The sequence below is a fragment of the Mastigoproctus giganteus genome, chromosome 1 (genome assembly GCF_048544385.1).
Source record: "Mastigoproctus giganteus isolate SK-2022 chromosome 1, ASM4854438v1, whole genome shotgun sequence".
Classification (NCBI taxonomy): domain Eukaryota; kingdom Metazoa; phylum Arthropoda; class Arachnida; order Uropygi; family Thelyphonidae; genus Mastigoproctus; species Mastigoproctus giganteus.
Genome location: NC_143575.1, coordinates 237705455 through 237731616, shown reverse-complemented (window position 1 = coordinate 237731616; position 26162 = coordinate 237705455). Strand labels below are relative to the sequence as shown.

The window sequence follows — 26162 nt, the reverse complement described above, 5'->3', positions numbered from 1 at the left end:
ACACCCTTCCTTCCAGAGTTTACATAAGTAAAGAAGTCTTTGTTTTTCTATGCATCCTTTGCAAAAGATTTCTCATAATTCACTTGCCTAACGTCCTTTGTGACTTGATTACAGACTATCTTATATCTGCCATAGGTTTCTGTGTCACCTGATAATTTATATGCATCCCATGCATTTTTCTTCTCTGCCATCAGTGTCATTAGCTCATCTGCCATCCATTTAGGCCTAAACCTTGAACAGCATTTCTTAGATGGTATGAATGGCCTAGTAGCTTTCAAGGTTACTTCCTTGAATGCTTCCCATTTAGAAATTGCTGTTGGTAACATCATCAGTTGTTCCCACAGTATAGAATTTAAGAATGTCTGAGAACACCATAGTCACCTTTACGGAAGCAAAAACCCTTCCCTCTACCCCTGATGGTAGTTATCTCTTTGAGTAAATCTTACTTCAGCACACTGTGATCACTGCCACCTAGTGGTTCCTTTATCTTCAGATTCTTAATGCATGAAGAATCACTACTGATAATCAGATCAAGAGTATTACTCCCTCTAGTTGCCTCCCAAACATGCTGCTGTAGAAAACAATCATCCAATAAATCCACAAAAGCCTTGCTAGTGTGCAAGTGACCAACTCACAAGTTAAAATCCCCATTATAAGACAAATCTGATTTACTGGCCCACTCTACATCTCTGTACAGTTGTTCATTGTACTCAACAGGGTCATTAGGCCTATAACACACCCCTACTCTCAATTTTGCTTTCCCAGTGCCTGTCATACCAAAGTGACTCAGTTATGCTGTCCTCCCACGTCAGCTTGGATGTACTTCCTTAGAGAGTATGTGTTTCTAAACATAACAGCATAACCCCTCCTCCCTTCCTATCCTTTCTGTACACATTGTACTCCCTGAAATCCAATTCTGCATTCCTTATATCTGTATGACACCACATCTGAAATATCCCAACAATATATGCCTTTGATGTCTTGACCAGCACCTCAAATTCATCAAATTTATTTACTAAACTCGTCTTTACTAAACTTGGTTACATGCAAATATACATGCACCGTTCTTACTCTTAGTTATCCTAACACAGCCAAGCCCGTGTATTTACTTGTTCCACGATAACTCCCAGCAGTCTTGGAAATCCCCAGCAACTTGCTTTCCAGGCTGCTGCTCATTTCAATAGAAGCAGTGCAAGAATCACTTTCATCTCTGCCTGCGGCTACTGCTAATCTAGCAGTCTGTGAATCCCCCAAGCTAGCAGTTTTCTGACCCACCTAACACTGCCTCAATAGCATCAGCAAATATTCTTGCACCCTTTCTATTTAAGTATATCCCATCCCTGTAGAAACAGTCTCTCCTGTTAACAAGCACAGACCACACTGAGAAAAATTTTATCTCATGCGCCCCTTGTCCAATCCCTCCAGGGCCGAATTGATTGACAAGGCTCTCATCGTATACTCCCTCCTAACCTTGTCTGGGCAGAATTGCAGATAGTTTCAAATTTTACTTGCTCACATTATGTCTGAATTTCTGTAGATTGTAAGTTTTGGGAAATACATGTGAAGGGAGGATCTTCCAGAAAATATAAGTAGAAGTGATAAATGAGGATGAAGAAGAAAAGCTGGTTCTGTGAGTTTGGAGTTGGACAGTGAAAGGATGCTGGTTGGTTGTGGCAAGGGCTTGGTCTGTTATGAAAGAGTGGGGAAATTATATTTATAATTCCCCTATCTTCCAAATATGAATTGACATCTGTCAATTCATAAGAACAGGCCCATGGAAGTATCTACAGAAAAGGAAGCAACAGACAACATCTAGGAGACAGAGACAGGAGAGACTGTAAGGGATCAATCATTAATTAACCTGACTGCACTCCTTTGAATGGAGTCAAGAAGCTTCAGAGATTTTGAGGGCATTACCCCAGATGGGAGCAATATTCCACGGTATGGCATATTTGAGATTTGTACAGAGTGATTCACAGCTGTTTAGAAGAAAATTAATGCCAAGAGTGTAAAAGAATATCCAGTGTTTTTTGGTTTTTTTTTTTTTATGCAAAACAAGCAACACTCGTGATATGCTTATGCCACGACTGATTAGAAGTTCAGGGTAATCCCTAATACAGATATGTGATCTTGTCTAGGAATATGATTGTCACTGAAGATGAGCATATCATTAGTAGACTCTTTTTGTGAGAAATAAAGGAAGGACTGAGTTTTAGACGGAATGAAGTTAACTAAGTTTTCTTTGCCTCACTGGAGCAAATTACTTGGAGATTAGCATTAATATGTGGCGGTGGTGAGGCCATTTGTGCGGAGAAAGGTTTTACTGGAAGGTGGAATTTTGCTAATGGTAGTATGCTATCATTAGCAAAATTATGGATAGGATTTCCAGTCAGTGGAAGAAGAAAGTCATTAACATACAGGAGGAAAAAAGTGGGACAAAGAACCAAACCTTTGGGAAAACTGCATTAGTGGAGAAGTTAGAAGGAAAGCACCATCACCCACAGTGAACAGTCAGAGAGAAAACTGGATACCCTATTGCAAAAAACAGTTGTCAGGCCATAAGATAGGAGCTTGTGATCAAAAGCCTTAGAATAGTGAATAACCATTTGAATTTTTTCATTCAATCTGTCCAAAGATGAGTAACATATGCCAACATATCACCAGTAGACTTACAGAAATTTTTGTTGATCCACTGGTGTTTTTTTTTTTTTAGTTAAGGCCATATTGCTCCGGGATATGCGGTGGTCATTCCCTGACCTTTCCGTATCCTCCGGATTTGGTGGTGACAGGCTCGAACCCCGGTCTAATCAAGAAGCGTGTGCTACGCACTGCTGCTCCTTCCCACCTGGCTACGGAGGTGCCAATCCACTGGTGACATTTCTGCTTAGTTCCAATATTTTAACAATTATTTCTTTAAAACTTCCTTCTCCTGTGGTTTGGAGACATTATCACCTGATTGTGTGTGAAACCACACACGTATAATTTTGTGGTTTGCGGAAATTTCAATCTTTCTTTTCCACAGAGCAGTAAAATCTGGAGCAAATTAGTATCCAACTCATGAGCACAAACTGGATTGGTATTTTGACAGTTGTCCAATGATGGATGAGGATATTAATTTGGACGTTCACTTTCCATCTGATAATTTTTTCCCTGTAGACTTTATTTTCCTGGTTTAAAACAACACAACAGAGTAAGTTTTGTTCAAATAGACATTGTAAAAAGCTTATAATCCATAGCGCAAGTTGGCATACCATGAATTTCTCAGAGATGAAATCTGGAACTTTTATTTATTTGTGTAGGTCAGGAGTGGCCAACTTAATATGTGATGCAATCTACTTTTTTCCTTCAAAATGCTGCAATCTACCATCTCAAAAATTTCATTGCACAAGGTGCACAAATCGAGGGATGACTGTATATTTAAAATTCGTCGTGATCGACAAATTAAATCCATGATTGACTCGTTGGCCACCCCTGGTGTAGGTGATTCCAAAAGGGAAATCCCCCAAACTCGCTAGTAAAGCACCATCATGGTGTCACCTTGGACTGTACACAACATATCTTTTAACAGGTCATAGGGCCCTGAATGCCAAACTAAACAGTTTTAAATTAGTGAACGATCCCCACTGTGTCTGTGGGGAAGTGGAGACATGGTCTCACATAATGTACAACTGTGAAAACTATGAGGATCTGCGACAACAAAACTGACTTACTTCCCTCGCGACAGGGAATCAAACCTGTTGCACTCGCAAGAGGAGTATAAGGAGTTGACAAAATTTGCCCAGGGACTGTTCACCTGAAGGAGAACACACTGCTATCTACAGGGATCAAGATCAGACACCACGACAAAACTAACCTCACTCACTGGCTCTCACCCAGATACAAGACTTTCCTTTGGGACTGAACTAGCATAATAAAGGACTCGCAGGACCCGACCCAAGGTAGCAAAGGAACCTGCTTAAGATTAATACCACAAACCTGACAAACCACAGATGGACTCCAAACACCAGACTGCACAGATGGGATTTATCCCACGAATTACCTTATAATTGGTCTGATCCCTGCTGGAATCAGACGGGGACAACCGGACAGATCGCACCTCTGCTGCCAAATGCTATTGGGAGATTTTAATAGGGTGCTCTAACCCTATTCACTTTTAATTACCAAACCCCTGGCAGGGGGGAGGAGACTTTTTAGTTTTTCCCTCCCCCCCCTGCCGTCCTTTTTTTGTTTCCCTCCCTCCTTAGCCATGCTCCCTTGCCTGGCCCTTTGCCTCCACTCCCTGGGGTGGGAGGGGTAGATGACTTCTGGGCTCTCCCATCTTCCCTCTGGTAGGGCATGGGCCTGCTCCACTGATTTGGGGGTCATCTTCTCTATGGACCCCTTCTGTCTTTTCCCCCCAGCCTTCAGTCTCCCCACCCCTCTCTCTAACTTACAATTACTAGTGTCTGAACCATTGTTGAACTGCTTGAGCCCTACACCCAAAAACTTAATAACATCTATTCACATAAATAGTACTCCTTTTGGCTGACCCCTATCTATAACTGTTTTTTTATTTTTTTATTTATTATTATTATTTTTTAAGGTCCTAGCCACTGAAATCTCAAGAAATTAGGTGGCAGGACCTGCCAGAGTAAATAACTATAATAGTGGTCTGCCTCCACGAGGCAGAGTGTAGACAACATTGGGTCCCATTAGGGGGCCAGCGGCTAAATGACCAGAGGAACAAAGGTACACGACACTACACATGTACAAAATCCATACACTTTTAAACCTCTGGCATTGACAGCGTTCTGTTTCACACCCACAATGTATACTATGCAGAGATGGGAGAAACCCCTGGTGCCATTTGACACTAAACACACTCTAGTACAGTACCTAGACCAGTGATGGCGAACCTTTCTGGTCTGCGCTAAAAATGAGCTGAAACAAAATACAGCTTTTACCGCTAGATGTAACTGATAGATTATAAAACAAATTTTTTTAAAATAATATACATACGGTAAACTCCTGTTATAACACTCCCACTTTTAAGGCTCTTTTCTTCTGGTCCAATCATCAATTCTGTGAAGCAGAATACATTTTTTAACAGTTACACACTCCCATTTCCTGCTTGTATCACTTTTTTTCAGGTCGCAAGAAGGATTAAACCTGAATACAACCTGCCTCCTTTTTGGCTTTTGGAGAGGGATAATAGAGACTAAATTCTATAAATTGTTAAATGTACAGTTTAACCTCATAGAAATCATTCCCAGTGCAGGTGATGTTTATTTCATATTTAACTCAAACCTTTGGTGCAAGGAAGCCTGAGGCTTATGCTGCACCAGACAAAAAAAAAAAAAAATTCCTGCATTACCCTGAGAGAGAGAGAGAGAGAGAGAGAGAGAGAGAGAGAGAAGTAGAAGAGAATCACCAAGAAAGAAAGAAAGAAGAATGATGATATCCAGCTCAGGACCCTGGGTTTGCCAAGCCCATACTCACCAGATGTCAGCCCCTGGGGATATTATGTGATACAACGTTATATCCAGTACTAGATAGAGTTAGCTTAGTACAGTATATAATATTATCAATTAATCAGTAAAATTATTAAACTTGTTAAACTTCATTGTCAATTAAATTGTACTTTTTTTTTAAAACTAAATATAGTACTTATAAAGACTTAAATTTTACAAACGTAACATAATTTTAGGTGGTAAATGACTCTCATCAACCAGTGCAATACCATCACTTTGCTTATTGGGGGCTTGAAGTGGTGAAACCCATGTTTAGTCTCTAGAGCAAAGTTTCTGCCCCCCCCCCCCCCCCACACACACACACAAAATACTTCTTCAACGTATGCGCGGTACTAAGTACTATAGGTTTTGATACCTTTCGTGTTTGGGGATTTCATTAAAAAAAAAAAAAAAATACAATAAAACAATATGAGTTTAGTTTAATTTAATATATCTTTTTAAAACTTTTTCATTCTTTTTAAGCAAAAAGAAATACTGTAACAGGAGTTTACTGTAATTATGAGTAGTGGCATGCTTGTATATTTTCTTATGTCTGACACTTGGGAAATGTGCTTCGCTGGTTCACCACAGCTAATCTATACCATGCAAAAAAATCAAAGGTGACACCAGGATACATTTAGTCATACATAATTTACACTTACTACAGCACAATCTAGCAATGGGTTATGAAGTAAAACTGCTCTATGTGACAGCCATTTGTATTGCTAATTACACTGAAGAGCAGCACAGTGTGGTCAATTATTGCTCAAAGAATGTCAAGGGGAATACTGGCAATATACCATGTGAGGCCTTCCTTAAGATTAGCCAGAAATTGAATACTGCCTGATAAATGCTGTTCCAGAGATATCCCATAACCAAAAGTTATAACAATTAAAGTCCAAAGAGCAAGATGGCCAAGCATTGACAAAATACAAGAAATCATTCAGATCGTTAACAAATATCCTAAAGCAATAGTTTCACTGATTGAGCAATATGTGGTAGAAATCTATCCTGCACAAAAATAGTTGTGTCCAAACCTCCCCTCTCTTAAAGGGCAGGGATCATATAGTGTCCGAAAAGATCACAGTAACACATACCCACAACAGTCCGTGTTTCAGAACTATGTACTCTTTGAAGAATGGTCCAATTATTAAGTTGTCTGTGACTCCATACCAAATCCTCTCCAATGTGTATATTCACACCATCGCTCAGCTGGAAATGACCATCATCATACTAACTATTAAAAACCATAAGTTAAAGTTTGTGTACTGTTGAAATCATGTGGAGTTAACTGGCACAGTGTGTGATCTTATGTAAAGAAACTTATAAGAGACAACATGGGATAAGATAAGATGAGAGATAAGATGGGATCCTTCCACTTGTTCAGATTACGAACCTAAGGGGGCATAAATTCAAATTAAGAAAAGACAGATGTAGATTAGATGTGTTGAAATTTGCCTTTAGCCAGCGGGTGGTTAATTGCTGGAACAAACTTCCATCTGTCATTGTGGAAGTTGATAGGCTGAATAAATTTAAGGAGGAACTGGACAGACATTTGGAGGGAATGGTGTGATTTTTTTTTTTTTTTTTTTTGGCTGATGCTGCAAAAGCTCATACACTTGCTTTCTTGCATCAAATGCCACTGCTACTACTACTACTACTACTGCTACATTCTGCAAAATGCAAAGCACTTTGCAGAATGTTGTCTAAGGAATACCTACCTAGATATTAGTAGACAGGTGTGCATTTTGTGTGCCACTACTGACCACTGCAACTTTGGCAATAAAAGCTGTTGCAATTTGGCAGTGTTCTCTGCTCGGAGCTACAAGCAAAGCACCCGTTTCTTCAAATTTTCTCATCATTTTGCATAATCCATTTCGGGAAGAGGTTTATTTCTTTTTTTAAACTGTGATATACTCCAAAAATACAGCCACGGTACTGTTGTTTTGGTAAAAGAACAATGATCATTCATTTACTATGCCATATTGATTTAATAGCCAAGATCATTCATTTACTGTGTGATATTGACCTTTTCTTGCAACTGTGGTGAAATCTGCTTAATTGCATCTGTGTATGTCACATGTGTGTGTGACACTAGTCATGCCATAAGATTTACTTTGGATACTGCTGAATGTAGTGCCAAGCACAACCTAGTGTCACTTTTTTGATTTTATTTTTTTTTTTGTGTATGTGCCTTTAATTTCCATATTGTCTGAACACTGTCTATTCTGAATTCCACCTCTGGGATGTGACAAACCATGAATTTCAGTGATTCGTGGTTTTGCTGCCCGCAGGCAGCAAAGTGATACAGTTTAACTATAACCACCTTGTATTATAAACTGATTTGGTGATTTTTATCTTACAATTTCTCCTGTAACGTATTCTTATTACAATATTCTTTTTTGTTCATTCTAGGAAAATGCCTTCACTACTTCAAACATGATGGTGCATTTTTAAAATCTTGGTGGACTGCTTAGTTTTCACTGGCTTTTCAGTGAGAAACAAAGGTACATTACAAATACATAAAATATCCTCTTCAATTTCTTACAGTTTTTTTATAAAAAGGAAAACAAGTTTTCACTACGGAGTATGTGATATCATAATTAAAATAATGAAAAAAAAAAGGAAAAAAAATGTAAGTTAATCAAATGCTGGTAACAGTTCAGTCTCCACTTAATGTGGATAACGGACTACTGCTGGGGTGATTAATATACTCTGAAGTCATAGTTCAGTAAATGAAAATATAGTGGAATGGTCATTATCCATGCCTTGATCAACTGTGCATTTGATTATTAATGTGTGGGCGTATTTCTTCTCTTCTTTTTTATATAACTATTTTTTGCCCTTGGCAGCATTACTTTTTATTTTTTTTCTTAGAAGCTAATGGACAGTTCAATGTTCGTTTTCCATACAAGGCAAAACAATTATCTGAAGATACAGTAAGGTCTGATGCAGCCAGTGGTCAAAAGTGAGGGTTCATTAATACCCAATTCTCAGTTGACTGTGGTTCAAGTCCATATGACTGCTAAATAGGCGATGTTCTCATATTATCTATTTTGTAAACTTCTCATACCCTATTTATACTCCAGTATAAATAGAATATTTATTTGTATTTATAAAACAAATAGACCATAGATCCACAATTCGCAAATTTCTCATCTATAAACCCTGTATGATTGCTTTCTTTAAAGTAGCAGCTCAGTAAGTTAATTTACTCACATGTACAATTTATGTGTACAGTGACACACACACAAACACTGTACACATAAATCATACATTTCCCACGAATACACTGATTAACTTTTGCAACTGATAATGCATACAGGAACTCCCCATCTTATGTAAGGATTACATTCCGCGGAATGCTATGTAAGTCGGGGAATTTCCCTCATGCTTGTGTAGCACTCGCAACTGTGCTCGCTGAATTGATTGAATCAAAAAAAGAAATGTTCAACGAACATGTAAATAGAATTATATATTGTATTTATTCAATTTTTTATTTCATGTGCAGGAAAAATTACAAAAGTGTGCAATTTAAAAAAATTTCAAAATTATAAAATTACAAAACAAGAGAGGAGACAGGCATAACATCAGTAAGTTTTAACTCTCGAGCATCGTTGCCAAAATTGATGTCTTGAGTTGATAAGTACGCCGCTGCAGAGGTTGAGGGCCGTGGAGATTTAGAAGGGGTCAGCCGCTCAACCTTACAAAAGAACATATTAATGGATCATGGCTTTTTTCTTTTCATCACAGATTTCTTTGCAGCAAGCAAGCATATCATTCACGCCTCTGTTAACTTTCTTCCTCTATTAACTCCTCCACGTCTTTGGCATCAACCTCCAACTGAAGTAGTTCTGCAATCTTTACAATCTTATCTGTAACCTCTTAATATGATTCATCTTTTTCAAATCCTTCGTAGCCTTTTACGTGCCGTGGGCATATTTTCTTCCATACGACCAGGCCTTATTAATATTTAAGATGGCGTGGCAAATATTGTAAGATTTCCAAAAGTCTCTTAACATAAAATTTTTCTCGTCTACTACAGACAATGCTTGAGCAAATGTGCGTAAATAGTATGCTTTTAAATTCAAAATAACACCCTGATCCATAGGTTGGATGAGTGAAGTCATGTTTAGTGGTAGAGATATGACGCTCACGTTCGAACTGAAATCATCTAGATGCATAGGATGTTCAGGAACATTACCTAATAGAAGCAAAATCGTGAAAAGAACATTGTTGTCTTTACAATATTTTTCAATCTCAGTAATGAAGCAGCATTTAAACCAATCCTCAAAGAGAGATATTGTTATCCATGCTCTCTGATTCGATCAGAAATGCATGGGTAGGGTAGCTTTATTGATGCCCTTAAATGCACGAGAATTTCCAGAATGGTACACAAGCAGTAGTTTTAATCTGTAATATGCATTAGCCACAATCCATAATCACTGCATTAGCCCCAAGCAAGAGCGTGGTCCCCATCTTTTGACACCTTGAAACCTGGCATTGTATTTTCCTCTTTGGCAATGTATGTTCGATTCGGCATTTTTTTCCAACACAGAGCAGTCTCGTCGACGTTAAAATTTTGCTACGTTGAATAGCCTCCTTCATCTATAATTTTTTCCAACACATCACAAATATCTCTGCTGCTGCTGCAGAATCGGCACTGGCGACTTCACCACATACTTTAACGTTGTGGAAACCAGCGCGATTCTTGAACCTATTAAACCACTTGTTGCTTGCCACGAACTTGGGTTGGGGTTTGCCGTACTTAACCTTAATATCTTTATAAATACTTGCTTTTGCTTGAATGGCCATTAGACTCAGGAGCACTCGCTTCTGAATCTGATTTTCCATCCATATTGTTAATAGCTGTTCCATATTCGATATAGCACCTGAACGCTGTTTTGTGATCACTGTTGACCTTAAGTGCGTTGATCCTTTGACATGTTCTTTTATACATGCACTGTCCTATAAAATAGTATTCACTGTTGAAGCAGCAAGACCTAATTCCCTTGCAATATAGGACAAACTTTGTCCTGCCTCATACTTAATCATTTTCATCTTCATTTCTAAATGAATTTTGTTTCGTTTCCTGGCACTACCACCACTTGCAGTTTTCGTTGGTCGCTTTTCCTTCATCATTGTAATATTTAAATAGGAATGAAGGAAAATTTCTGAAAATTTGTTTTTTATATGATTGAAGATTTCGGTGAAGGGGAACACAATTTCACCATAATAGTGTGAAAACCCACGCAATTGCAGTTATTTAATCATCTTCATTTATAAATCAATTTTGTTTTGTTTTGTTTCCTAGCACTGCCGCCACTTGCACTTTCGGTTGGTCCCATTCCCTTCACCATTGTAATAAGTAAATTGGAATGAAGAGAAGATTCTGTTTATTTATTTATGTTTTTTATATGATTGAAGATTTCAGTGAAGGGGAACTCATTTCGCCATAATATCTAACGTAAAAACCCACAGAATTCCAGTAATTGGTATTATCACAAATACAATAAGATCGAGTTTACTACCCGTTTATAATTAGATGCACTAACAGAAAAGTCCAATAAACCAGAAATTGCCAATGTTTTTATTGTTTTTTGATCATGACCTCCAGAAACGTGCTTTAAAAAAAATATCACAAAGGCGTTCAAAATTGATTCTTATAATGGGAACATATGATAACAATGAAAGGGTAGTGCAATTTCCATTATAAATATGACCTTTTAGAGAGATAAATAGTAATACAGTCAGTCCTCGTATAGCACGATAGTTGTGTTCCTAGAAACCCCCTCGTGCAATGCAAAATCGTGCAATATAAGCAACAGGCCCTACGGGAAAAATAGGGTTAGGTGCCAACCACCCAAGACTGAACACACACTTGTAACCAAAACATTACCAAACACAATAAATAGTCGTAATAAAATATTGCTACTGCTTTTGCTTCTATCGTAAGCAAACTTGGTTTTTTTTTGATTTTCTATCCAAACAGATGACAGCCGTTCCATCTCTTCCAATTCTTTGTGTCTTAATCTAATGGGTTTTAATTACACTTTGAGTTGTTTCTGCTATGAAAGTTGTTTTTATTTTCTCTGCATTCTTTGTAATTCTCGGCGTTGCCTCATTTAGGTCTGTAGCACTTGCAATATCACATAGTCTTTCATTTCGCTCAAAGCGTTTCACAATTTCATATTTTTTCTCTATCGACAGAGGCGGACTCCATAAGCCTTACTTGGGAAACCCGGTGGGCCGGAGGCCAGTGTGATTTTGGCCATACCCCATAGTATGAGGTCACTATAAATTTTCCGGGTAAGAATTTTTGACCCAGTCTGCCTCTGTTTATCGATATTGCTTTTCTTTTTCTCTCTGAATCTGCAGTGTCTTCACCAGGACGCTTCCTTTTCACACCTTTTAAGTATTTTACTCATTTTTAGGGAATAAAGCACAATTACAAAATGGGGAGGCACGCTTGATACACATAAACAAAGCTGCATGCGTGTAGCAACTGAATAAACAACACCGTAAAGGCAGAGATACACTATTAACACTTCACATTTTACTAAAGCACATTTCTAGGGGTTAGCATAAAACAATAAAAAAATTTCCAGTTGCGTTGCTGCTAGTGGAATCTGTTATAAACTGGTAGTAAACTCGATCTAATTGCATTTGCGATTATACCAATAGCTGGAATTGTGTTGGTTTTTACGTTATTATGGCGAAATGTGTTTCCCCTTCACTGATATAAAAAACATAAATACATTTTCAGAATCTTCTCTTCATTCCTATCGTGTTGCGTTCGGTTGGGGTGATTCTGCGTTCGACTGCCATTTCTTGTAAACACAAAGGCGAATCGTGCATAAGCGAATTCGGTTCGTGTTATATAAGATATCGTTTCCCTATTTATAAATCGTGTATGATCGAATTCGTGTAGTGTAAACGTGTTATACGAGGACTGACTGTATAGTGAAATTTTCAACTTCCAAGGACTTGGAAAGAATAAAAAAATAATAAAAATAAAAAAACCAGTGTTATTGGGTTCACATTACGATATTTTCACGATACCTCCATTTATTCCTACAGGATGCGGAATATGTTTGCACTAGCTGGCAAAAACTTACGTAAAGTAGGATTTCCATAAGTCGAGTACTACGTAAGTCGGGGAGTTCCTGTATTTGTATTGTATAAAAACTGTGCATTTCCTGTGAATAAATTATATTTTTTGATTAACTGTAGTTAACCAAATTACTGTATCTTCTAGGCCATATGATGAACTTTTGCTTTCCTGGAAAATTATCCTAAAATTCCTCTGTTTTTTCTTATGGTCTGAAAGTATACTAGTGCCTGCAGTATGCAGTGATGTTTTTATCTCTTGCTGTGGCTAGTAAAAGTACATTCTTCATTCCATTTATTAATATAGTCTCAACATTATGTACATAAAAGTATATACATGATTTATATACAAGATATATTTACATATAATTATATGCTCTGACAAACATTAAACTCTCGTGTGTGTGTGCAAGTGTGTTCTTATTCAGGGTAGCTCCTAGGTATAAGCCCAAATCTACCTTGAGAACTTGGGAATATATAGTCTTTACAAAGCAGTCCTTAAAAAGTATGTTAAATTACCTGAGTCTGATTTTACTGTAGCGCTATTCGCACTTGAAATCCCGCACCCACTGGAGGTAGTGCAATACCAGTGAGTGCCAGCAATCCCGCGCCCCGGGTTGCCCATACCAGGGAGCCAGCAGGGAAAAAAAAAATAATAATAATAAAATATATATATATAATAAAACAACAATAATATTCAATAGTCTGGACGGCACAACTATAAACTTCAAAAATCACAGTTCAACTGAATATTTCCTCAGCTGCTGTTTCACATGCACTGGAACCTCCAAAACCAATAACGGTACTATCCAGCAATCTCCAACAGTCAAACTTCCAGGTTTCCAGGTTGACTTTTTCACATGTGTGGACAGGTGAAAAATTTGTGAAAGTTAGTGAAACACAAGAGTAGCCAATTCTTTAAATAAAGTAAAAGTTCAGACCATAACATTAGTAATGACGAGCATGACAGAAATGATGAATTGTTGGTGAATAAAAGCTTTGTTCTACACTGACACTTTGTTTAGCAATCACACTTCCCAGTCTGTGCTTCAAATATATGAAATAAAATATTTTTCCAAAAATTTGCCTTCTAAGATATGGAGTGTATCTCAGTGTCCAGAAAATACAGTAATCAGCATAAATAATAAAAGTTCCAATGTACATGAAACCAAAATAGTCTAATGTCAACAAGTATTTTCTTTCATCTTCTCAATCCCATGCATGGTACTAAGTACTATGAGTCTTATTACCTCTTGTACTTGGAGTGCTCATAAAAAAAAAATAAAATATATAAAAATAAAGTTGAACAACAAAAATTACTTCTACACATATTAACCATGCAAATCATATCTCAAATAGCCTACCATGAACTGCTAGCCAATCATGAAGATCTTCTCCTACTGGCAACCTGACAGTTTCTCGTAAGTTGATGCCTGAATTAAGTGATGCCTGGGCTTGTTTATGAAGCGAATAGCGAAGAGTTCCACGTTCAAACTTTTTTTTTGGACGAAAGGTCTGTATATTAAAAAACAAAGTTATCATCATAATACCTTAACTTTAAAGGCTGTAATGCTTTCTCCATTGTTATCCTCTTCTAAATTCCTATTTAAGAAGAGGATAACGTGGCAATTTATAGAGCTAAAGAGAAAAAGGTGTTTACATTAAAAAAAAAAAAACATTTTTGTAATATTACCATTTTTTTTTTTTACTGTGCAGTAAGCTTTGCATTTATTTTATTTTATTTTATTTGTCAGTGGGAAGTAATTATTCATACACATTGCAAACATATAGTAAAGGAGAACACCAAGTAATCTGATGCTGCAGAACACAACTATGAATGCTCCCATTAGTGAGTTTTTAATTTTTTATTATTATTTTTTTACTTTTAAAAAAATTTACTTTTTTTTACTTTTATGTATATAGGAAAATACAAATTTAGAACAAAAAATAAATATGGGGAGGGATACAAAGATACATCTTTTCAGACAGAGTACAATCATGATTTTGATTAAAATCAAAAATTCTGGACACTGTCATTCACCACCGATTAATGGAATATTTTAATCACTTCATCAGCGACTGCCAACATGGCTTCACCAGGGGCCGATCAGCTACCACTAATCTTCTCACCATCTGGCAACAGGTTCTAGACACCGTCGATCGCGGGGGACAGGTTGATGTGATCTACACAGACCTTACTAAGGCTTTCGACAGTGTCCCACATAATCAACTTGCTCAAAAACTAAGCCACTATGGAATACTTGACCCTTTATTATCCTGGTTGATGAGTTATATCTCATATCGAAAACATACAGTGATCATCGGACAGGAAGTCTCAAGGGAATTTTTTCCATCGAGGAGTACCACAGGGATCATCTCTTGGGCCTCTTTTATTCACCATCTTTATCAACGATCTACCGCAATTTGCTGAGAGAGGTGGTATCAAGATACTAATGTTTGCCGATGATGTGAAACTATATTCACCTATCTGCAGTCAAGATGATGCAGTTAACCTTCAGACTGCTCTCAACTCTTTTTGCTGATTGGGTTGCTTTGAACGGTTTGGAGGTTAATACTATGAAGTGCAGCTCTATTTCCTTTGCCGCTATGAGGAAAACTAAGGCTTTAGTTAATGAATATTACATCAAGGAGATGCCGATTTCCAGAGTTGACGAAGTTAAAGATCTGGGAGTTACTTTTACCGCTACATGTGGGTTTGAAAAACACGTTAGGAATATATTAAACCAAGCGAAAAAACAAATTGGCTTCATTAAACGGCAGACGTACAGATTTCAAGATCCTCAGTTCTCTGTGCTCCTATTTAAGACAACTATACTCCCTATAGTGGAGTTTGCTTCTCCTATATGGAACCCACACTATGCATACTTGATACAGCAAATAGAATCGCTCCAGATGAAATTTATCCACTATCTTTCCAGACGTAACCCCATGTTTTACCACAGAATCTTCTACCGGAATCTCTGTTCCTACTTCAAGCTTCAATCTCTGGAAACTCGGTGAACTGTTCTTGATTTAAAACTGTTGTACCACATCTTCGCTGGATCAACTTACCTGCCGGATCTTCTATGCCATATTGACCTTCACGCTCCAGCGGTGGCTACTAGACAGAAGACTACTTTCCACATCGGTAACTCTAGATTAGAGATATCCAGGAACTCCTTCTTCAAAAGAACATTGGCACTCATGAACAAGTTTGATTTGGATATGGCTGTGAACAAGAAACAATTTCACAGAACTATTTGGAGTAAGTTGACCGATTGACGGATGAGTTCTGGGCTAAAGATGTCCTTATTAATTCGTGTGTGTGTGATGATGTCTCCTGCAACAAACTGCTTTCTGCGAGTTTACATAGCGCTGGACTTGACGTCATGAATATCTTTTTATTTTTGTGAATTGAACTTTTCCCGTTTCCATTGTACAAAGTATATTAGTCTACCATTTATTTTTATGTTTGTACAACCTTTACTCTGTTATACACTTGAACTGGGCGAATGCCTGTTGTGTATATTATATGTTAAAAATAAATAAATAAATAAATAAAATCCATGCGGCAATTACTTCTTTAAACAGTGACTCCATTATTTTCCATGGAACAGAGGTCAAGCTTAAAAAAAAGTAAAGTGTAGCCATTATCAACCCACTGCAGATGGAAGCCTCCTCAGGAAGGAGGATGGAAGGAGGTCAAGCTTAAAAAAAAGTAAAGTGTAGCCATTATCAACCCACTGCAGGATGGAAGCCTCCTCAACAATTCATGCTGAGGGAAATGGACCATAATCTGCCACGCTGGTCCAGTGCGGGTTGGCAGATCGACTGTATTCAGCAGTCAGGGGCTTGAACCCCGGTTTACTCAAAGAGCGTGTGCTACTGCACTCCCGCTCCTGCCCACTCGGCTACTACAGACCCGTAACTGCTCACCTCACCCTTTAAATTTCTGTTTGTGAACGAGGATCCATTCACATACATCCAGTTCACAGGAACCTCCCCTAATTATGGCTAAAAGTTTGCTGACCTCATATGCTGCCTGTCTCTCAATATAACTGAATACATCCCATCTGCCCCAGGTGCCACATTTATGTTTAACCTTCAACAGTTTCTCTTCCACCTTCCTCTTGCTTATCACAAAATCATTTAAATCCCTGTAATTTGATTATCCTGACTGTTACACAAGTGAACCACCTCTGTTGCCCAGTGGCAGTGTGTGCTCACATAATAAGTGCAGTGGTTCAGTTTTATGTTATAGCCTATTAAATACTACTGAATGCAGCTGATCTGGCATCCTCATCCCTAAAAGTTCTACATATGCGAATATAGATACAAAATACCTATTCAGATTGTCAGCAACCTGAGCTGGATCATCAACAGTTATACAATTCATACCTAGCAGAACAATGTGACTCAATCCTTTCTTCTAGTGTTTACATAAATAATGAGTTATTTGCTACTTTTCGTTGTTTGTCAGAGACTTTTTGTGGTGTGTTTTAGCTAGTCTAACCCACTTTGTGACTTGACTGAAGAATAGTTTAAACCTACTCCAAGTTTCTGTATCTCCACATAATTTATGAGCATGTCATGCATTTTTCTTCTCTGCCACCAGTCTTATCAGGCTGCCTGATATCCATTTTAGGTCTACACCTTGAACAGCATCACTTGGTTGGTATAAAAAGCCCAGTAGCCTCTATGACTCCTTCATATTTAAAATTTGATGCCCATAAAATCATCATTTGGTCCTACTGAATAGATTTTGAATCTGTCTCAGATCATTGTGGTCACCTTTTATGAAAGCAAAACCACTTCCATGAGCCCTTGCAGCTGTTACATCTTTAAAGTAAATCATACATCGATAAACTGTGATCATTGCCACACAGTGGTTTCTTTATTTGCAAATTCTTAATGCAAGAAGATTCACTACTGATAATCAGATCAGGAGTATTACATTCTCTCAATGCTTCTCTAACATTAACATTAGCAGAGGCATATGATGCAGCAAGCTTTCTTGAATCAGCCAAAAAAAAAAAAAAAAACTTCCCACTTCACCCATCTATTCACTTCAAACACATCTCTAGTTCTACCTTGAATTTATTTAAACTGTCAACTTCCACAATGACAGATAGAAGTTTGTTCCAACATCAACAACCCACTGGCTAAAGGCAAATTTCCACACATCTATTCTACAATTGTCTTTCCTCAATTTGAATTTATGTCCACCTCAGGTGAGTAATCTGAGCAAGAGAAAGATCCCATCAGCATTGAGCTTGCCCAAACCATTCAAGGCCTTATACACCTCAATCAGATCACCTCGCAGGTGCCTCGTCTCTAGATGCTGCAATTTGCACAACTTAAGCGTTTCTTAGTAACAGCAACCCTTTGTTCCCCTCACCAAACTTGCTGCCCTTATCTGTACTCGTTCTAGCAACTCTACATTTCCTAAAATGAGGCCTTCAGATCTGTACGCAGTAATCAAGGTGTGACCTGACCATTACCTTATATGAGTGGACAATCACCTCCCTATCCCTCCTAGCAAAATTCCTGCATATCACTGACAAGACACCACGTGCTACTCTTGCAGCCTGTCTGTACTGCTAAAAAACTTCATATCTGACTGCACAATTAACCCCAAGTCCTTTTCATTCCCCACTACCTAGAGTACAAAATTATTACAAAATCATTTAGCCCCCTGATATAGTTTGATAAGCTATATTCACACATGAGGAAGTCTCTACAGACTTCCTCATTGTGAATGTAGATGCAAAATACTCATTCAGTTTGTCAGCTACCTCAGCAGGATCATCGAGCCATCGATATCAAGTGGACGAATCTGATTTATCCCCTTCCTTCTAGAGTTTATAAGTAATTAAGTCTTTGCTGTTTTTCTTTGCATCCTTTGCCAAAGGTTTCTCATAATCTGCCTTTGCTGGCCTAACCATCTTTGTGACTTGATTACAGACTAGCTTGTCCATGATGGTGTGGAAAGCAGTTATTCTGTAAATCCAGTAAATATTGTTATTGTGTGAGTGCCCAGCCTACAAGTTTCAGTCAATATTTGAAATCACTCCCATTACAAGGCAGTCTTGATTTACTATAGGCCCATTTTATTTGTCTGTGCAACTGTTCATTTATGCTCATCAGAATTATTATACTTCTTACCATTTTTAAATTTTTGTTTAACTGGTGGTTAATGTTTATATTGACAGGTCACGGTTCCCTAAAGGCGAAACTAACCTCCTTAGGCCTGACTGATGACCCAAACTGCACCTGTGGCGAAAGTGAAGACTGGGCACACATTCTATATGAATGTATAATATATGACATCCCCAGACCAGAGCTAATAGCACAGATGTTCTTCTCCCCTTCCCCCAGGGGAGAACATCTGTTCATCATAGAAGAGCAAAATTATAAAGCTTTTACATCTTTCACACAGAAAGTATTCGAAATGCACAGAGCAATCCAAAGAATGGAAATTCAGTCCCCCAGCAATTAAACAATAATCAATAGTAAAATTGCCCAAGTTTCCCACCACGCCCAGACGATGACGTAAAAAAATGTTAGGATAGCAGTATTCCGTGCTCTGACAGAAACCTGACATAACAAAACTCCCCAGGACTACCCTGCCATGTGTAGGAGCCCCACACCAAATAAGTAACCATGTAGGGAAGGGAGATGTATAGGCAGCCAGGAACAGATTAACTGAAAAATATCAGTAAGCTAGCAGCAAAGGGATGCAATGTAGAATGAAAGAAGAATGTTGTTGTTTGTTTGTTATTTGGTTTTTAGGAGCATTAGCAGCTAAGGCCATATTGCTCCGGGATATGCAGTGGTCATTCCCTGACCTTTCCGCATCCTCCGTATTTGGTGGTAACAGGCTCGAACCCCGGTCTAATCAAGAAGCGTGTGCTATGCACTGCTGCTCCTTCCCACCTGGCTACGGAGGCGCCTGAAAGAAGAATGAATGAATGAGAATGAATGATAGAATGAATAGGCTGGGCACTGAGTGAACTAGGAATTATGGTAAAAGGGAATAAATGGCAGTTTTGGTGAAAGAAAGAGTGACCTATCATGAGGGAAAGAGAGAGTGAATGGGAATGAATGGAAGAGCAAATGTAATTGGCCAAAAGAATACAAAGTTAAAAATAACTTACATTACTTTATATATACAGTACTAACAAACATTTACTAACCACATAAACACTATCACTGCATTCTCCCCTGGCCTGCAAAAAAAAAAAAAAAAAATTGAGGCTAGGCCTGCACCACAACTGAAGAATAACAGTAAGTTGAAGTGCCCAGAGTTGTTGTTGTTGTTATTTGGTTTTTAGGAGCATTAGCAACTAAGGCCATATTGCTCCGGGAATATGCGGTGGTCATTCCCTGACCTTTCCACATCCTCCGTATTTGGTGGTGACGGGCTCGAACCCCGGTCTAATCAAGAAGCGTGTGCAGGTGCCCAGAGAGTGCAGTGCAGAAAGTAAGAGTTGAATAAATGAGATGAGAGCTAGAAGAATGAATAAAAGTGTAAGCGTGTGAGAAAAAGAACACAAACCATAAATGCTACAGTTAAGTACACACTAACCCTAGTTTTAATTAGTATTTAAATTTAAACTACACATCATTGCATCCCCCTCCTGGTGTGTGAGAAAAAGAATGAGTTGAGTGAAAAAAAAAAAAATAATAAATATATATATATATATATTTATATATATATATATATATATATATATAAAAAAAACTTGGAAAAAAAATTATAAAATAAGAAAAAAGTATTAAAAAAATTAAATAATAATTAAAAATAATTAAAATATTTAATAAAAGTATTAAATAAAAAAAGAATAATAATAAAAAAAAAAGAATGCAAGTAGAGTGAGAATGCAGATTATGAATGAAGTAAATGTGTGTCTCTCCCACCCCCTCACCTGGTGGGTTCTCCACTGCCAGCTAACATATCCCACCCCCAGAGCGGGATGAGCAGCTTGACCTTCATACCGGATTCGACACAGCTTGTTGAACATGACACCGACAAAGACATTCTGCAGCTTTGCTGCTAACATGCCATTGGCAATCTGAACTGGGTACTCTAACCTGGTTCCCTTTAAAACCCCATCCCCAGGCAGGGGAGGGAGGAGACGGATCTCTGTCTCCTCTCCTCCCTGCCTACCCCCTATACTTCGCCTGGTGGGCTCGTCTCCACTGCCCTCTTTGGGGATGCCTACTCTATCGTCCCTATTCTTCTATCTATTTCCCCCCCAGTCTTCAGTCTCCCCCCTCTCATTAAATTGACTGAGTACACCCTTAATAATGCCACCAAATTCTAATCAATGTCTAAATTCTACCAGTTTCGTGTAAATCTCTAAGACAACTAACATTATTAGCTTTTATCTAGCGTATAGCCTCACATGTCTAAATTTAATAACATCAAAATTTTGCCTGACCTATTAGGCCTTTAACACATCTCTTTAGTGTTCAACCCCAACCAGCGATTTCCTAACAGCAATCCCATTAAGCATTAATGTCAAACACATAAATTTTTTTTTTTTTTTTTTTTTAAGGTCCTAGGCACTGAAATCCCAGGAAACTAGGTGGCAGGACCTGCCAGAGCAATTTGTTGTGATACTGGAGGCAATACCGGCTAGCCTCCACGTGGCAAGGTATGGGCCCCACTAGGGGGCCTGGCGGCCAATAAGCCAGACAAACAATGGGCAGACAAACTTTGGCTTGACAGTGTACTATCCTCGATACAGCGAAACACACACAGAGATGATGGGAGAAATCCCAGGTGCTGTCTGACACAAACATACCTTATACGTTATGCCACCTCTGTCACTTCTACCATAAGAATTTTCAAGACCATATAGATGAAGTGGCTGCAGAATTTCAATTAAAGAGGCACAAAATCAAGGAAATATGGACAAATCAATATCATAGTAGACATATCCCCAAGGATATGAAACATATTAAAGCAGAGGATCTATGCTGGCTGGACCAGCACACAGATTCAGGGAATATTCCCCTGTAAATAAGGTTACAACTGCCACAAATATGGCCATACTTACAGGGACTGTGGCCACTGTGCAGTTACTGACCATGATTATAAACAGTACAATAACAAGAACCAGCAACTGAAGTGTGATACATGCATCTGCTACCAGAAAATTATTAAACTAATACAGTCCAGGAACAATATTGGATCAAACTAATAATGTAGAAGTAACTAGGTCTATAAACTTTATCCAAATGAATGTTCAGAGAGCACGTACAGTTGTGGATCAGATACAGAAGAAAATAAGATAGATATCTTGGCATACCAAGAGTCCTACACTCATGCAGGCAGGGTACAAGGATACTCAAGAAGCTACAAAATCATTGAAGAAATCACAGGTGTTCTTTCAGCACCAATAGGACTGGGAACTGACTGAGAATAGGTGTGAGAACGTAGACTTCTTGAGCTCCTGAAAATGAATAAGTTTTCTTAGGAATTTCATTGCATTTTTGATTAATTAACATAGTAATTTGTTTTACAAATAGATTGAAGAGGCTTAATAGCATTTGTTAGCTAATATTTTAAATTTAGCTAGTGATTTTGTAAGTTACAACTTGCTACTCATACCACTATTGTATCAATTTTTGGCATGAATATCGTAGCACGTAACTAGTAGCACAGAAGAATAGTAGGGTTTTAATTGTAATAAATAAGTAGTTTGAAGGTTTTAATCACTTTTTGGGCATATCTTTTGTATTAAGGTAAGGATTTAACTGATTTAATATTGTAATCGTTACGGTATAGTGTAATATATAACGTAAAACTAGACAGTGCAATACGAATTATTGCATTACCTTAGTATAGTATAGTATTGTCAATTAATTAATTAAAATTATTAACCTTATTAATTTTCATTGTTAATTAATTAAACAGTATTTAAATAGAAATCATTCCCCAGACTAGAGCAGCAAAGTAACGTGCACAAATAGCAGGAGTGCTGTGGCTCAGGGGAGAACTGAAGGGGGAGGCAATTCTCCAATGCATTATAACCTAAAAAAAAATGTGCAACTTGTGAAATGTTTGTGAAAAAAATCAGCTTCCCAACTCAAGGCTAGAGTTCACTCGTGTGAGTCAGGAAACACAGTGGCAATCTTCAAGGCAGAATGCGCTGGTCCCAAAGCAGCTAGTTATCGTCAGTGGCTCTTTTGTCGGGGAGACAGGAAATATATTGTGAAAAAAGGATAGGTAGATGTCTGCCAGGAGCAAAAGTTGATGACATTGTAGAGCAGGTATTATCTTTTAAGGGCACAAATGAAGGTCCGCAGCGGTTCTGACGTGCAAATTGATCGTCAGACCCGGGTATAGAGGCGAAAGACTAATCGAACCATCTAGTAGCTGGTCCCCTCCGAAGTTTCCCTCAGGATAGCTGGCGCTCGAGGGAATCAGTCTCATCCGGTAAAGCGAATGATTAGAGGCCTTGGGGCCGAAACGACCTCAACCTATTCTCAAACTTTAAATGGGTGAGAAGTCCGGCTTGCTTGACTCGAAGCCTGGACGAAAGGATGTGAGTGCCCAGTGGGCCACTTTTGGTAAGCAGAACTGGCGCTGTGGGATGAACCAAAGTGCCAACATGTACACGTTGGCACTACTGACATTAAGAGTAGGAGATCTGTGAACTTACTTGACAAGTACAGGTCAATGTTGAAAAAAAAAAAAGTCGAAAATTAGGGTTAAATTTGAAAGTGTCAAAAAATCTTTTAGCACATGGGATGTTTTTCTCATGGTACAGACACAGAATGAGAACTAGTCCCCTACTTTTCTGAGGATGTTCTATGGGTTTTTTGCAGTAATAAAAATTACTTAATGAACTATTTTGGAATTAGTCATAATCCTACAGTGTGGAGACTTTTTTGCACCCGGTCACCCTCCTGCGACCCTAATTAATTTCGACCCACGTATGAAAGTTATGTTTTTGCCTCCAAACACAACCAGCCTGCTTCAACCGATGGACCAGGGAGTCATCAAAACATTCAAGGCTTACTACACGAGGCGTTCGTTTGCACGTCTGAATGACGCTATGATACAAAATAGTGAGATATCTGTTAAAGATTTTTGGAAACAATTCAATGTTTTAGATGCCGTAAGAATCATTGAAGAATCTTGGGATGAAATTCACAAAAAAAACATTGACTGGTGTCTGGAAGAGACTTTGTCCATTTTTTTTTTCAAAAACGAGAGGAAAACAACGCCAGAAACTGATCATGTCGCTCGTGTGATAGAATAAGTTGTTAATCTTGCCAGGCCAGGCAATTAGATTTGGAAGTCAATGGTAATGATGTCAAAGAGCTGTTGGATTCACATAGTCAGGAGCTGACAATGAATGAGCTCATAGAGATGCGTGAGCAAAACGTCACTGAAGTATCCGACACTTCAGACCCAATTTCCCCAGAAAAGCACATGACAATTGCAAGCTTGACAGAAGGTCTCAATTCAATTGAAAAGGGCTTAAAAATTTTAGAACACATAGACTCCAACGAAGAACGCGTTATAGCTACAAAGCAAGGAATAAAAAAATTATTAGCTTGCTACGAATAAATTCTGCATGAAAAAAAGAAGGCGCTATGTCATCAGACGTAATTTGTTAGATTTTATGAAGCCATTGACATCGAAATAACTTTTTTACGTAACTCATTTCTTTTTTTAATACATATTATGTATTAATATGTATAAAGAACTGCAATTTTGTTAAATATTTTTCTTCTAACCTAGTGTTTTTGTTAGTCCTTGGTCCCAATTAAACAAAATTTATATGTATTTATATGCAAAGTTGTACCCCGACTTACGCGAATTCGACTTAAGCGATTTTCGTCAGACCCACCCATCGCATAACTTCGGGATATTACTGTATTCTATAATCTACTTGAGGAAAAAAATTAATTAATTAAATAAAAATTTATTGATGTAATTATTTGTCTCAGAGCTTTACCCCCTACCCTGAAAATTTTCTGTGGATGCCCCTGCTCCCAGGGGTTTGTGTTGGGCCCATTGTTTTCTGGATTTATGAATGATATTGATGAAGGTATATTAGGCTTAATGTCCAAGTTTGCAGATGATATGAACATTGATTGGGTTGTTAATGAGTACATTGCTGCTAGTTAAGTAGATGGGCTGAGAGGTGGCAACTGAAGTTTTAACATCAACAAATGCAAAGTGCTGCATATGGGTAGGAGTAACCCCAGAGTAACACATCACCTGTGCCGTATTACACTCAAGGTAGTGAAGAATGAAAATGACCAGAATAAATAACTGTGCAGTCAGATATGAAGTTTTCTGACAGTGCAGACAGGCTGCTTGAGTAGCTCATGGAGTCTTGTCAATATATAGGAATTTTGCCAGCAGGGATAAGGAGGTGGTAATCAATGGACACTGTTATTTCCTTGTATAAGCAATAGTCAGGCCACACCTTAAGTACTGCGTACAGATCTGGAGGCATCATTTTAAGAAGGATATAGAGTTGCTAGAACGAGTACAGATAAGGGTAACAAGATTGGTGAGTGGAACAAAGGGTTGCTGTTACCAAGAAAGGCATAAGTACTACAAATTAAAGAGTCTGGACTAGGCACCTGCGAGATGATCTGATTGAGGTGTATAAGGCCTTGAATGGTTTCAGCAAGCCCAATGCAGATGGGATTCTTGCTCAGATTCCGCACCTCAGTGGGCATAAATTAAAATCGAGGAAAGATTGTTGTAGAATAGATTTACGGCTTGACTTCAGCCAGCGATTGGTTGATTGCTGGAACAAACTTCCATCTGTCATCGTGGAAGTTGACAGCTAAAATAAATCCAAACTTTTGGAGTGTATGGATGGGTGAAATGGGAAGGGTTTTTTTTTTTTTTTGGCTGATACTATATAAGCTTGCTTTCTTGCATCATATGCCTCTACTAATGCTAATGTGCAATGTAAGGAGTGTGAGGAAATCAGGTGCCAACTCAGCGTTGTTATTGGCCTATGTGAGAGCTTGAAGGATAGGGTGGATGCCCTTGAAGGATTTAAATTGAGGGGCCCATCAAGCTCTCAGCTGCCAACACCAATGCCAGAGCTTGCACTTGAGCATCATGCAACACAGCAGAAACCCCCAAGGCAGAATGCGCTGGTCCTAAAGGAACTAGTTGTTGTCAGTGACTCTATTGTCAGTGAAACTGGGAACGTTTTGTACAAAAAAAAAAAGGATAGGTGGATCAGAACCAGGGTATTTCTGCCAGGGGCAAAGGTTGATGATGTTTTAGAGCAGATATCATCTTTTAAGGGCACAAAGGTTGATACTGCTGTACACGTTGGCACTAATAATATTAAGAGTAGGAGAATGGTGGGATTACTTAACGAGTACAGGCCAATGTTGAAAAAAAAAGCCGTCAGTTAAGGTTAAATTTGAAAGTGTGGAGGGAGTATATGATGAGAGCCTTGTCGATCAATCGGCCCTGGAGATATTGTGCAAGGTTCAAGGGGTAGAATTTTTCTCAGCCAAGTCTGTGCTTGTTAACAAGAGAGACTGCTTCTACAGGGATGGGAT

The 26162-nt window shown here is 38.3% G+C and overlaps 1 protein-coding gene across 1 annotated transcript in view; it reads right to left on the bottom strand.

The window, feature by feature from the left end:
* The window catches only part of Mob3 (MOB kinase activator 3), a 67456-nt gene extending 46816 nt beyond the window's left edge, over positions 1–20640 (bottom strand). Inside the window, exons 1-3 of the mRNA XM_090369166.1 lie at positions 20598–20640; positions 16081–16115; positions 13964–14114 (exon numbers count right to left, since the gene is read on the bottom strand). Of these exons, the coding sequence (XP_090225292.1) occupies positions 13964–14114; positions 16081–16115; positions 20598–20640 (229 nt within the window). The remainder of the gene's footprint in view (positions 1–13963; positions 14115–16080; positions 16116–20597) is intronic.
* Between the last annotated feature and the right edge of the window lie 5522 nt (positions 20641–26162).